This window comes from Loxodonta africana, chromosome 3 (assembly GCF_030014295.1).
Source record: "Loxodonta africana isolate mLoxAfr1 chromosome 3, mLoxAfr1.hap2, whole genome shotgun sequence".
Lineage (NCBI taxonomy): Eukaryota > Metazoa > Chordata > Mammalia > Proboscidea > Elephantidae > Loxodonta > Loxodonta africana.
The window spans coordinates 80168035-80180675 of NC_087344.1; the positions used below are offsets into that span (position 1 = coordinate 80168035).

General features: G+C 47.5%; 1 protein-coding gene across 1 annotated transcript in view; it reads left to right on the plus strand.

Moving 5' to 3' along the window:
* CFAP57 (cilia and flagella associated protein 57) overlaps positions 1-12641 on the plus strand; it is a 115245-nt gene that overhangs the window by 73357 nt on the left and 29247 nt on the right. Inside the window, 5 exon segments of the mRNA XM_023554611.2 lie at positions 380-473; positions 1688-1878; positions 5654-5827; positions 6926-7084; positions 9715-9881. Of these exon segments, the coding sequence (XP_023410379.2) occupies positions 380-473; positions 1688-1878; positions 5654-5827; positions 6926-7084; positions 9715-9881 (785 nt within the window).

Sequence of the window (12641 nt, forward strand, 5' to 3'; positions counted from 1 at the left end):
CTGCAAGGGTCTTTTCTGCTCAAACAACACACTTTGCTAGAAAGCTTACAGAGCTATGTGCAGGCAACAGAGGATTCAAATCCCTGCCTCGTCACTCCGATACCCATTTGCCACATGTCCAAAACTCAACTCATCACTGACAAAACCCGTTTAGTAGAACGGATATACACAGGAAAAATGTAGGACTTTCGGAGCAGAATATAATGTCAGTGAAGAGTGGCAGTTCCAGTTGTGGCTTCCTAGACCAATGCTTGGTGAAAATACAGGCTTGAGAACCATCTGGGAGTGAAGAAGGATGTGACTTGTACTGTTAGCTCTTGCCCTAGGAGTGCTTTCAGCAGATGTGTAGAAATGAGAAAAACTTGACTCTGTGTTTTAGGTTTTAAAGACAGAAAAAGAAAAGCAGGATGTATTGCATCGTGAACGCATGGAAGACCTCCTGGATAAGCAAAGCCGGGAACTGCAGGACCTGGGTGAGTCCATGAGTAGAGGCCATGTGGGCAGAGGGCAGCTAGGTTAGGGTGGAAAGAGGTAGGTCAGGGACAAAAACAAATCTCAGGCAATATGGCTTTGTCTATTGTCCCCTGGAACTCACAATTGTTTTTACTCCAGTGTGTATACTCCTGTGTATTACTAATTAAACACTTATTAAATGTGTCTACATGGCAGGCACTGTACCAGATGCTACTAGTACAGAAAGGAGAGGCCAACATCTCTGCCCTAGATTCTAACTTTTTTGTGGAGTAGAGAGATAATGAATGGTCATTATACAACTTGAGCTACAAGGCTCACAGGCAGATAGAACAACACAGGGGGTAGGGATTACAGTTCATCAGAAATACAAAACAAGCGTGAGAGTGAACTTTAGGATGAGGTGACCTGGCATGGTCAGAAGGTGGCCCACAGGCTGGAGAATTTTAGAGAATAAAAGTTTCAGCAAAAAGTAGGTGATTCTGTGAGTTGGGGAACAAAGAAGCAGTTGGTCCGAGTGGTTGATTAGGGTCAGAGAAGCAGTGGATCACACCAGAGAGAGCTTTGGCATGACAAGTTGGAGGACAGGAACCACACAAGGGTGCAGAGCTGAGCAGAGTGAGACTGGAAACCTGTTTGAGACTCAGGGTTCCTGAGATTTGTAGAAGACCATCACAGAAGACAAAATAGAGGGGAGGAATATGGGGTCAAGGGGCAATCAATCCAGGTGGCAGAGGCAAAAAACTGCCCTGACTGCAAGTTAGAGACTTGTTCCCAAAAGCACCATGCAGAAGGAAACGAGATATGAAAAAGTGTAGGTTTGCAGCCTGATAGACCGCCTCAGGTCCCAGACTCACCACTTACTTGCTGGATGCCCTAGGAAGTCCCTAACCCCATTGAGCATCAGTTTAATCTTATGTAAAATGGGGTACTAATGTCTATTTTGCACGTTCAGGATATTCTTCTTGGCCCTGAACCCCAAACACCATCTGTACTTTTTTAGAAACCTAGAAGGGGAAGGGAGGGAACTTGACTACCTGATGAGATGACGGAGCAGGGACCAGGTAAGGAAGATGGACAGGCATTTGAATCTTGGCTTTGGAGGATGCTGCTCCAGCTGGTACTGAATGGGGATGGAAAAACTCCCAAGGCTCCTGGTTGTTCATGAGGCTGGTGCTACTCTCCCACCTTAAACACCCTCCCTGCTTCTTTCCAGAATGTTGCAACAACCAAAAGCTGCTTCTAGAATATGAGAAGTACCAAGAGTTGCAGCTCAAATCCCAGAGAATGCAGGAAGAGTATGAAAAACAGCTTCGGGATAATGATGAGACCAAGAGCCAGGCCCTGGAGGAGCTAACTGAGTTCTATGAGGCCAAACTGCAGGAGAAAACCACGCTTCTGGAAGAGGTACTCACAGACAGCTAACCTGGCCTTCCTCTCATTGTCCAGCCTGCCAAGTTCAGCCTACATGCTGCCTGAATAGCTTGTAGGAAGCTTCCTTTGATCGCCTTCTGCTCCTCTTTTCAGCATAAGTTTCATTCTGCCTTGTTTATACCCACTTTGTTTCCCTGTTGACCAGGGGGCTCTGAGCTACTAGTTGCTCAGTTTTTTGAGACAGAAATTCCTAGGCTAGACGACATTCATGCCTATTGTTCCATCCTAACTGTACCTTCAAGCTTTAAGAACTTGGGAGACTTTTTTAGAACAAGAAGCCTGTAGAAGCTGGAGAAGAGCAAGGGCCCCAAATGATGGGGAAGACGGTTGCCTGAAACCCTTTACAACTCTCTGTTTCTTACAAAATGAAGTCATTCATTCACTGATTTAACAAACACAGATAGTGTCCCATTGATTTACCAGCCTGAGTGCTGGGAGTAAAAGAGAAATAGACCATGGGGCCTGGTTCTCAGCCAGGGGAGGGAGGTAGTCACAGAGATGGACACCCATAGAGATGTGCACAAGATAGTAGGAGGATGCAGACAAAGGGTGCTTAGGCTGGCCTTGGAGGTCAGGGAGGTTTGCAGAAGCAAGTGAGATCTGAGAGGAATATGAGCTGGAATTAACTAGGAGATGAGGAAATGAGGGAGAGAAAGTCATTCCAGGCAGAGCAGAGTCATAGTGTCTTCAAGCAGTTAGTGGTTGACAAAATATCTAGTTTCCCAAGATAAAGGGGATATTGAGAGAGGCCTGGTGGCCTCTCTTTCTGCATGAAATTATAGCATAAGAGTGTACTGAGAGTGAGGGGGTAGGAGAGTTATGAAGGCATGGAGGGAATGGGGGAGGGTGACCAAAGGCAGTAAGAGAACTGATGGGTTCATGGTTTCAGAACGTGAATTCTGGGGCATTAATCCACTAGGCTGTGTACTTTTCTATAGCAGTGTTCAGCAACCAGGTGTATGAGTGAGGAAGGATAGCTCAGGTTTTACTGAACAGGTGCAGAAGGATCCAGGTGGGCTGGTGACCAGGCATTGGGCCCAGGCCAGAGATAGGTCAGTAAAGAACCTAAAGTCTGTAAGATAGTGCAGAAATCATGGGGCCAGGGGAGTTGGCAAGGTTGGGAGCTAGGGTGTCATACCTAGGTATGATGGGCTGTGTGTGGGAGCAGGGGTCTGAATTTGAAGGTTTCAGAGGTGGCACCATTCCAGGGTATGGCCCTGAGAGTGTAGGTAGCTGAAGTGGAGTTGAGGTAAAGGTCAAAGCACCAGAGGATGTTAGAAGATTTTTTTTGTTGTGGCTCCTTGGATTATGGGAAGGAAACTGTGAATCAGGATCCAGAAGTCTTCAGTGAACTCACAAGATGACCAAGCAGTCAGGAAGATAAATGTGGTAAGGTCTTACAGGTGGCACAAGCCTCAGAGGAGGCTGAGCTTTGACACAGTAGCAGGGGAGAGCTAAGAGAATTCCTCCTCCACCTGAGCCCCATGTGGTTCCAAGATATGAGGAGTGTTCCTTAGCACAGCTTACACAAGCCACCTTGACTCAGCTCCACCCACCCGAGCCCCATTTCCTGCTTCCCATGTCTTATACCCTCATATCCGCAATGTGGAGCTACCAGTAGTTTCCCCCACAACCCCTGAGCCTCTGCCCATGATCATCTCTCTTCCCAAGACTCCTCTCCTCCTCCTTCATCTGGCCACTGTATTCATCCTTAAGGACTCTGGACAAGGACCAGCGTTTTGAGGAATCCTTCCCTAGCCCATCCTACACTGACCCTCGCCACAGGGAAAGTCTCCTTCCTTTGTGCTCTCAGGACCCCCTGCCTCCTCTCCCACATGTGTATACATTGGCAGCATGTGTTTGCTTCTCATCTTCCCCACGCGGAGCTTCTCATGGGCAGTACTGTGTTTCATCCATAACTGGTTCTCAAGGCCCAGCACAGGGCCTGGCACATAGTAGATGCTTCAGAAGTGTTTGTTGACCTCCAGCAAACTGATCTGAGCTCAGGGAAAATGAATCTGTCCAGATGGGAGAGAGGGTGGCCTTCCTCCCAGGACCTCCCCCAGGGACTCTAAAGCATTTCTTCTTTTGTGATTTTTAACAAGGTTTAAACTCAGACCTTTCCTACCAAGCGTCCACCTACCATATCATCTTTCTAATCTGGCCAGGCTTCTTTTGCTTTTCAGCAACATCTACAAGACCAAGAATAGAAGTTTCCTAGACATTCTGGGTGGTAGATAGAGCTGACCGTACCAGGCTTCGTCTGGCAAGGGTCCAGTGATGTATACTAGGAAAGAGGGAAGTCTTTCTCAGGAGGCAGCTGAGCTGGTTTTAAAACCATATTTTCTCTCTTAACAACCCAACCTCAATCCCAAATAGTCCAGGTATGGTACACGCAGCCTGGGAAAATCCCAGGGTCAGTGTGAGAGGAAAGTGATTGATTCAGACATAATATAAAATATCCTCCACGTGGTAGCAATAAGCAAAGGAGAGTAATACCCTAGTCACTTCTCAAACTCCACCAGACAGTGCTAGTTTTTCCAGCCTCTGGGCTCTAGACTTTTACTCACTCAGCACCAATTATACTCAAGATACTGTCCTGGGTGTTCCCAGTGGTGAACACAGAGCCATGATCTCTGCATCAAGGAGCTTACATTTAGTGAAGGAATCTGTCAAGTAGGCAATTACAATATGATGTCTAGTGATGGGAGGCATGTGGGCTTCCCACAGGAAATGATACCTGAGCTATGAGCTGAAGAAAGGAGAGAACTGCGAGAAGAGGGCTGAAGACGGGGAACAGCATACGCCAAGGTCTAGCAAAACATGCACAGTTGGGGAACTGAAATGAGTATACTCTGGCAAGTACTTGGGAGAGGAGTAACTAGAGAGGGAAGGCAAAGCTAACTCATGCAGAGCCTTGTAGAGCGTGTCCAAGGGCCTAGACTTTATCCTAAGGAAAAAGGTGAGCCACAGAAGGCTTTTAAATTGGGGTGATGTGCTCTGACTAGAGAATGGGAACAGATTGGAGGGAAGCATGGCCAGAGGCAGAGAGATGGTTGGGAGGCTGAGGCAGCAAGCCAGGCAAGGGATGGGGGTGGCTTGGGCAGTGGCGGTGGCAGTGGCATAGAAAGAAGCGGATGGATTCAAGAACTGTTTGGGATGTGGAAAAGGTAGGATTGATGGGGCTAAGGAGAAGGGAGGGCAGAATTAAAGAGTCACATATTCGTTCAAGTATTTATTGAGCTCCTGTTATGTGCCAGTGTGTGCTGTACACTGGGAATTCAATGGTAAACATGCTACACAAGGCTTCTACCCTCGAGGAACTCATATCTAGTGGGAGAGACAAGTAATTTCACAAATAAATATAAAATTACAACTTTCATAAGCTCTGTCAAGGAAAGAGACAGGAGGCCTGGGTATCAGTGTGAAGAAGGCCAGAGACAGAACAGGGCATGGGGGCGTAGGTAAGAGGGTGATTGAAGTGATGGAGCCTGGGGCCTAATCTGGGTGGGGAAAGAAGGGAAAACAGGAAAACACACAGGAAGAAAGTCAAAGCGTCAAGGGACTCATTTCTGTAATAATATTTTTCATTCCTGTAATAACACTTGGTCTCTCATTCCATGTTACAGGCCTTCATATACTCATTTCATCCCAGGCCCCTTAGCACACAGGTATCCTGAATCCCTTCTCTCCTGGCATACCTAGTTCCTCTCACCTCCCCCTCTTTTCCCACCCTCTCTCCCTCCAGGCACAGGAAGATGTCAGGCAGCAGCTACGAGAGTTTGAAGAAACCAAGAAGCAGATTGAAGAAGATGAAGACCGAGAAATCCAAGATATCAAAACCAAGTATGAGAAAAAGCTTCGGGATGAAAAGGAATCAAACCTGCGGCTCAAAGGAGAAACAGGGATCATGAGGAAAAAGGTGCTGGCCTGTTCTCTGAGAGGCCCTGGGATGGGCAAGGGCAACATTGTAGAGGAAGCTAGGGGAAGAGTAGACAGACTACAGACCTTCCAGGAGCAGCCCCTCCCAGTGGACAGCCGACCTCCCTCCTAAAAGTCCTCACCTCCAGGCAGCGGGTTAGGAAAGGAGTGTGGGAAGTGTGGGGGTTCTCCCTGTGCATTCAGGCAGACAGACCCTTAACACATGCATACATCCTCTCAAAGGGCAACCAGGGGTCTTCCCATTCCCTTTCCTTTTCACAGGGATATTGATAGGTACTCTCTGGACTTTCATTTATTGGTGAGAAGGATTTAGCCAGGAGCTCTGGTGGTACAGTGGTTAAGATCTATGGCTGGTAACCAAAAAAGGTCAACAGTTTGAATCTATCAGGCACTCCTTGGAAGCCCTATGAGGCAATTCTACTCTGTCCTATAGGGTCTCTATGAGTCAGCAACAGGTTTGGTTTTGGGATTTAGCCAAAGTTTTCAGAGAGATGAGCTAGATAAAGTCTTAGCCTGGGGTGTCCTCTGGCTCTTGGTGCAGGGAGTCGGGGGTGGCTCCTCTTCTGACCCCATGGGTGGGAAAAGGAGTAGGGGGTAAAGGATATTTAATTTACACGGTGGAGCAGATATTCACCGACAGATGGGGTGAGGGAGGATTCAGTTCACAGATCCTTATAGAATTACTAGTTTCCTGAAGCATTTAGTCCTGGAATGGCCAAGTTCAAAGCAAGCCCACATTCCTTTCTATTAGAAGTCACACTACTAGTAAATCCAGAGGGCAATCACTGCTGTCCTTCTGGTTCCATTCAAGGAGTGGGTCTCTAAAGCCTCTTGATGCAGAGACAGTCTGTTCTTGTGCAAGTGGAATGGGACTGGATCTTATCAGACTGCATCTTACATCATCCATTTGGCCAGAAGTGTTGAATGCTTCACTGTTTCCAGTTCCTAGAATGTGAGGGGTTCAGGTTCCAGTTGGTCAATGATAGGGAGCTCTTTGAATTTACAGATAGTTGGGAGCAATGGAGATGAATTCAAAGACAGTCATTGGTGGTCTTTGCTATTGCCCTTGTACCTTTAGTTCAGCAGCCTGCAGAAGGAGATTGAAGAGCGAACCAATGACATTGAGACTCTGAAGGGAGAGCAGGTGAAGCTGCAAGGAGTCATTAAGTCCCTGGAGAAGGACATCCAGGGCCTCAAGCGGGAGATCCAGGAAAGAGATGAAACAATTCAAGATAAGGTGAAGGCTTATCCTCTGTCCTCCCTCATCTGCGGCCTAGGGTGGACCTAGACCATGAGGACAAAGATCAGAACAGGGAGGGCCCCTGGCTTCTCTGAACACATTTATTTAACTTGATGGGCGATAAAGGGTCAGTGAGAGAAAGGGAACTAGTAGTTTCTGGGTAGTACAAACAGTTAAAGTGTGCTTGGCTGACTGAAAGGTCAGAGGTCCAAGTCCACCCAGAGGCACCTCAGAAAAAAGGCCTAGCAATCTACTTCCGAAAAATCAGCTATTGAAAACCCTGTTTAGCACAATTCTACTCTGACACACGTGGGGTCATCATGAGTTAGGATTGACCAGGGCATCTGGTACTGGTAGTATGTGCTGGGCACTGGGCTAGTTACTGTAAGCACACATAGCATTGAATTCTCCCAACAACCCAGGGGGCATGAGAAAACCAGTTTTATAGCTCAAGAAACTGAATTCTAAGAGGTTAAGTATCTTGCCCAAAGTCATACAGATCATAGTGACAGACTCAGAATGAGAACCTGAGTGGGCTGACTCCAAGGCCCATGCCCTTCACTGTGCCATGCATCCTAGCTTGATGAGTCCTCATGAACTGGTGGCAGCTTGCCCACCCCACTCCCCACATGGTAGTCAGAGAGGGGCTTTCCCGTGGTTGGCCTGTAACTGCTGGGTATCTAGCAGGCTGGCATCAGTTGTACCCACTTTTCAGGATGCCTTTCTCACAAAACAGGACACAACACATCACATTTTGCAGAATGCAGGTGCATCAGTATTGAGAATTTAGCATCGTCGTGAACATATCCAGACTCTGTGCCTTCCTGTCCTCCCCTCTGCCATTACTGCCTTAGTTCCCCCAGAATTTGCCAGCGATTCAGAGCATGGGCTTCAGCGTCAGATAATTAGGCCCCAGTGCAGGCTCATCCATTCCGTGGCCATGGGACCTTGGGCAGCTTTTCTATGCCTCTGTTATCTCGCCTGTAAAGTGAGGATGACAGCTAACTCAAGGGGTCTTTTAAGGATTAAGTGGGATAGTGCCTGGATGTAATTTCTACATATGAGTGTTTGTGTAGGTATCCGGACATTTTTCTAGGGAGGGTCCAAAGCTGTCTTCCGATTCCCAAAGTGGGTTTTGACAAGAAAGAGGTCAAGGCCCCCTGACCTAGAAAATTGCAACAGCCTCCTAACCAGTCTTCCTGCCTGCCTTCCCACAACCCACCTCTTTATCTACCACCTCCCTGATCCATCCCCCATGCTCTGCCTAATTGCAAATATCGCTATGTAACTCTCCCACTTAAAACCCTTTAATGGTTCCCGCATTGCCTACAGCGCGATCAGGAAACTTTTTCTGTAAAGGGCAGGATAGTAAATATTTTAGGCTTTGCATTCCATATGGCTTCTGTCGGAAACTAATCCACTCTGCCATTGCAACATGAAAGTAAACAAATGAGTGGGGCTAAGTTCCAATAAAACTTTGTTTAAAAAAACAGTGGCAGACCAGACTTGGCCTGAGGGCTGTAGTCTGCTGTTCCCTGGGCTGCATGATAAATTCCAAACTCTCTAACTCAATATGCAAGACCCTTGCCTTCCTCCATGCTAGCCCCACATCTCACTTCCCCCCATGAATGACCGCTTTACACTGAAGCAGATTTTTCCCAGCACCCTTAACATACCAGTTCTGTGCCTTCCCCTTTTATAGCACTTACCACATGATAGGATTACATTTGTTTACTCATCTTTTCTCTTTGACGACGTGGAATTCCAATACTTGGCAAAAGGTCTTTGTTCAATAAATATTTGATAGATGGATTGACCTATGCACTAATTACTATTGTCATGTAACAAATTAACCCAAAACTTAGTGCTGACGAACAACAACTCTTTTATTATGCTCACAGATTCTTTGGGTCTAGAATTTGATTTGGACAGGATACCCATGTCTGTGGCTTCAGATGGGAAGACTCTAATGGCTGGGGGTCACTCAAACAGCTGGGGGCTGGATGATCCACTTCCAAGGTGGCTTCTTCATTCACGTGAATGACACCTCAGCAGGGATGTCTAGGAAGCAGGGCTCAGCTGGGACTGTCGCACACCTCTGCATGGTCTTCAGTATGGTGATCTCAGGGTAATTAGACTTCTTATAAATAGATGGCTTCCCCCAGAGCAAGAGGACCAGGTGGAAGCTGCTTGGCTTTTTCTGACCTGTCTTTGGAAGCCACACGGAATCACTTCAGCAACATTCTTTAGGTTACAAATGAGTCATTAGTCCAGCCAGATGCAAGGGGAGGGAAATTAGATCCACCTCCTGAGGGAGGAGCGATAAGGTCGCATTATAGAAGAGCTTGTGGAACAGGAGAAACCATTGAGGCCATCTTTGGAAAGCGTAGTCCACCGCAACCTATATATGAATGAGTGAATGATTGAAAGTCCTTAGTACAGAAGCTAAAGAGTCAGTGCTATAGTAGGGAAAGAGTTAGCCTTTTTATCTGCAGCGCGGAGAGAATCCTGTGGCCTCCTCAGTCAGGAGAGTTCAGGATTTATGTCCTTTGCCCTAAAGGGATTCCACATACAGGGTCTTATGCTATCTCTCACTTCTATCTCCTCTCCCCACTCTCCACCCCCAGGAGAAGCGAATTTATGACCTGAAAAAGAAAAATCAGGAACTAGAGAAATTCAAGTTTGTGCTTGACTACAAAATAAAGGAGCTGAAGAAGCAAATTGAACCTCGAGAGAATGAGATCAAAGTGATGAAGGAACAAATTCAGGAGGTGAGAAGCCTCTTGGATCCTCTGTCTGCACCATCTCCTCCCTGACTGTTCCCTGCTGACCTGGGGGGATGAAAGATAGCTCTCCTTCCAGCCCCTCTACCTTCTCAAGGTGTGTGCCGCCTCCACTCCGCAGAGGATGCGACAGAGAAAGCCATGGCCCACCCGGGGATTCAGCTGTGCAAGAGCCAAATGCTTTGAGATTTTGCCTGCTGCAGGGCCTTGGGATGGGCTTGGCCTTCGTGTGTAGAGTCTGGGTCCTTAAAAGAGAAACGGCAGCTGTTGGGCCTTCGGCCACCAGAGGGCGATGTATACTCAGCCAACAGTCTATCTCATGGGAATGCCCACCTCTCCGCTTCAACATTTTTCCTCAGACTGGAAATGTTGGCTGGGCCCTGTGTCAGGCCAAGGTGGTTACACTTCATCTGATAAGGAATGGGAAGCCATCAAAGGCTCTTGAGCAGGAAAGTGGCCTAATTATGTGTTCCTGGAAGCAAACAGGATGGAGGTAGAGAAAAAAGAAGTTAGGAGCAAGATCAGTTGGGCAAGGGCTTTGAGAGTCCAGGAGAGTACAAGTGCCCCATCACATGGCATTTCCTTATGACGTGTTTTTACCTGTCAGGCTTCTCTCACTGGGCAGAGCAGCAGAGGGTGGGTCTGTGGTTGATCTAAAACGGAATTCTTGATTTTTTTCCCCCAGAACACATTTCCTTCCCCTTTCCCCAATTTGCCTTTTTTTCAGTAAATGGTACTGTGATCCACCCAGTTCCTTACATAGAAATGCATGAGTCTTTGATTCTTCCCTTACCTTCCCTCCTATATCCAAATCATCACCAAAGCCTGTGTCCTCAATTTCCATAAGGTATCTCAGATCCAAGTACTTCTTCCCCCTTGCTAACATCACTGCAGTCCAAGCTTCCATCATCTTTCATCTGGACTTTAGCCTCTAGTCTGGTCTCCACATACAGGCCAGAGCAAACCCTCCAATGTATCCCATCCCACCTGGAATAAAGCCTAAAAACTCCCTACCAAGGCCCACGAGACCCAACATGACCCAGCCTCCATCTGCCTTTCCAGCATCATCCCAAAGCTTCCTCCTCCTCCAGCCCCACCAGCTTTCTGACAGTTCCTGCAACAAACCAAGCTGTTCCCATCTTGGGACCTCTGCAGTGCTGTTCCCTCTGCCTGGAAGTTTCTTCCCCCAGATCTTCACATGACTGGCTTCTTTGCATCTTTCAGGTCTCAGCTCAAATGCCACCTCATTTATAGTTTTTTCATCAAGTGCAGAGTTTCTCAACCTCAGCACTTTTAATATTCTAGGGACCACCCTATCCAATATGGGCTCCTGTCTCCAGCTCCCCACCTCTAGTTCATTGTTGTCTTATTGTGCTGAGAAAGGATAACAAGTAAAAGAGCATTGATGGTCCAACTAAAAGTGGATACCTGAGAGCCGTGGTGGAGTTGGTCCATGCAGGGAAGCCTTTTCTCTCAGAGGCCCAGCTAAGAAGCCAAGTGACGAATCAGTCCAGTTCTCCCTGGCTTCTGGCCAGCTGACCACAGAAATGTCTCCTTCTGGGCCTCCTGCCATTCCCAGGTAACTTTGAGGCCCAAAAATGGGAGCCCAAGAAGACGAGAGAAAGTGCAGAGGCCCTCGAAGCCCTTCCACCCCACCCATCTGGAAGGTCAGTGTGCTGTGGACCCCTGGAAATCATTGTCCCATTTTCCCTCCCCTTTTGACATATTTGTCAAAGCCCAACACACCTGAGGGAGTATTCACTTGCCCTTACAGGGAAACCATGGCATTGATTCTCAGCAGGGATATGCATGCACCCACCTACTCCCTACCCCAGTGCCAGCTGGTGCCTGGGCCGATATCTGGGCCAGATTCCTTTCCTGGGGCCTCTGGCCTTGGGGCTTCCCCAGGGACTCAGAGACACATTTGGCCCACCCTCTGAGAGTCTCCTGTGAAGTTCCTTTCCCCCAGAAAGGAAGCCCCACTTGTAGAGCTGAGATGCTGAGTGAATAAAAGCATAACTTTCCCTGATTCAGGTACCTCTCCTCATATATACTTTTTTATTATTATTATTCCTTTTCTTTCTTTCTTTTTTAATTGTTGTAAAAATCCAGCTCCTTTTTGATGACTCAAGGGTCCCTCTCCCCTTCCCAGCACATGCGTTTCCAGAACATCCTCGTTTCAGGTCACCCTCATTTATGTATTCACTGAGCTCAGAGACCCTCAACCTCAGCACTCTTCCTCTGGGAAGAGCAATTCCTTGTTGTGAGGGCCTGTCTTTGTGGATGTTTAGTAGCGCCCCTGGTCTCTACCAGATGCCAGGAGCACCCCTTCCCCAAGGTGTGACAATCAAAAATGTCTCCACACATTGCCAAACATCCCCTAGGGAGCAAGATCAGCCCCCTATTGAAAACCACTGAGTGTGATGAGTAGCACATGGAAAAGGAGATGGAATTTCCACATCAGGAAAAGGATGCTTATTCCCATATACGAGCTGGCCTCCTGGTTCAGCCAGCTACTCAAATTTGACCTATTTCACAATTTTTCTATGAATCATTTTCATTCTCAGGAGTGTCTTGAGGCCTAAAAAAAAAAGGAGCAGAGGTGAAGAATACACTCTGTATCACTTCCTGTAGGGGACTGACCTGACCTGTCGGACACCATTATCTTTTGCTGAAGCCACCGTGGCAGCCTTCTGACTGGTTTCCCTGGATTGAGTCTCCCTCTCTCCAATAGAATCATTGCATCAGGCCTTCTAAAATGCAAATCAGAT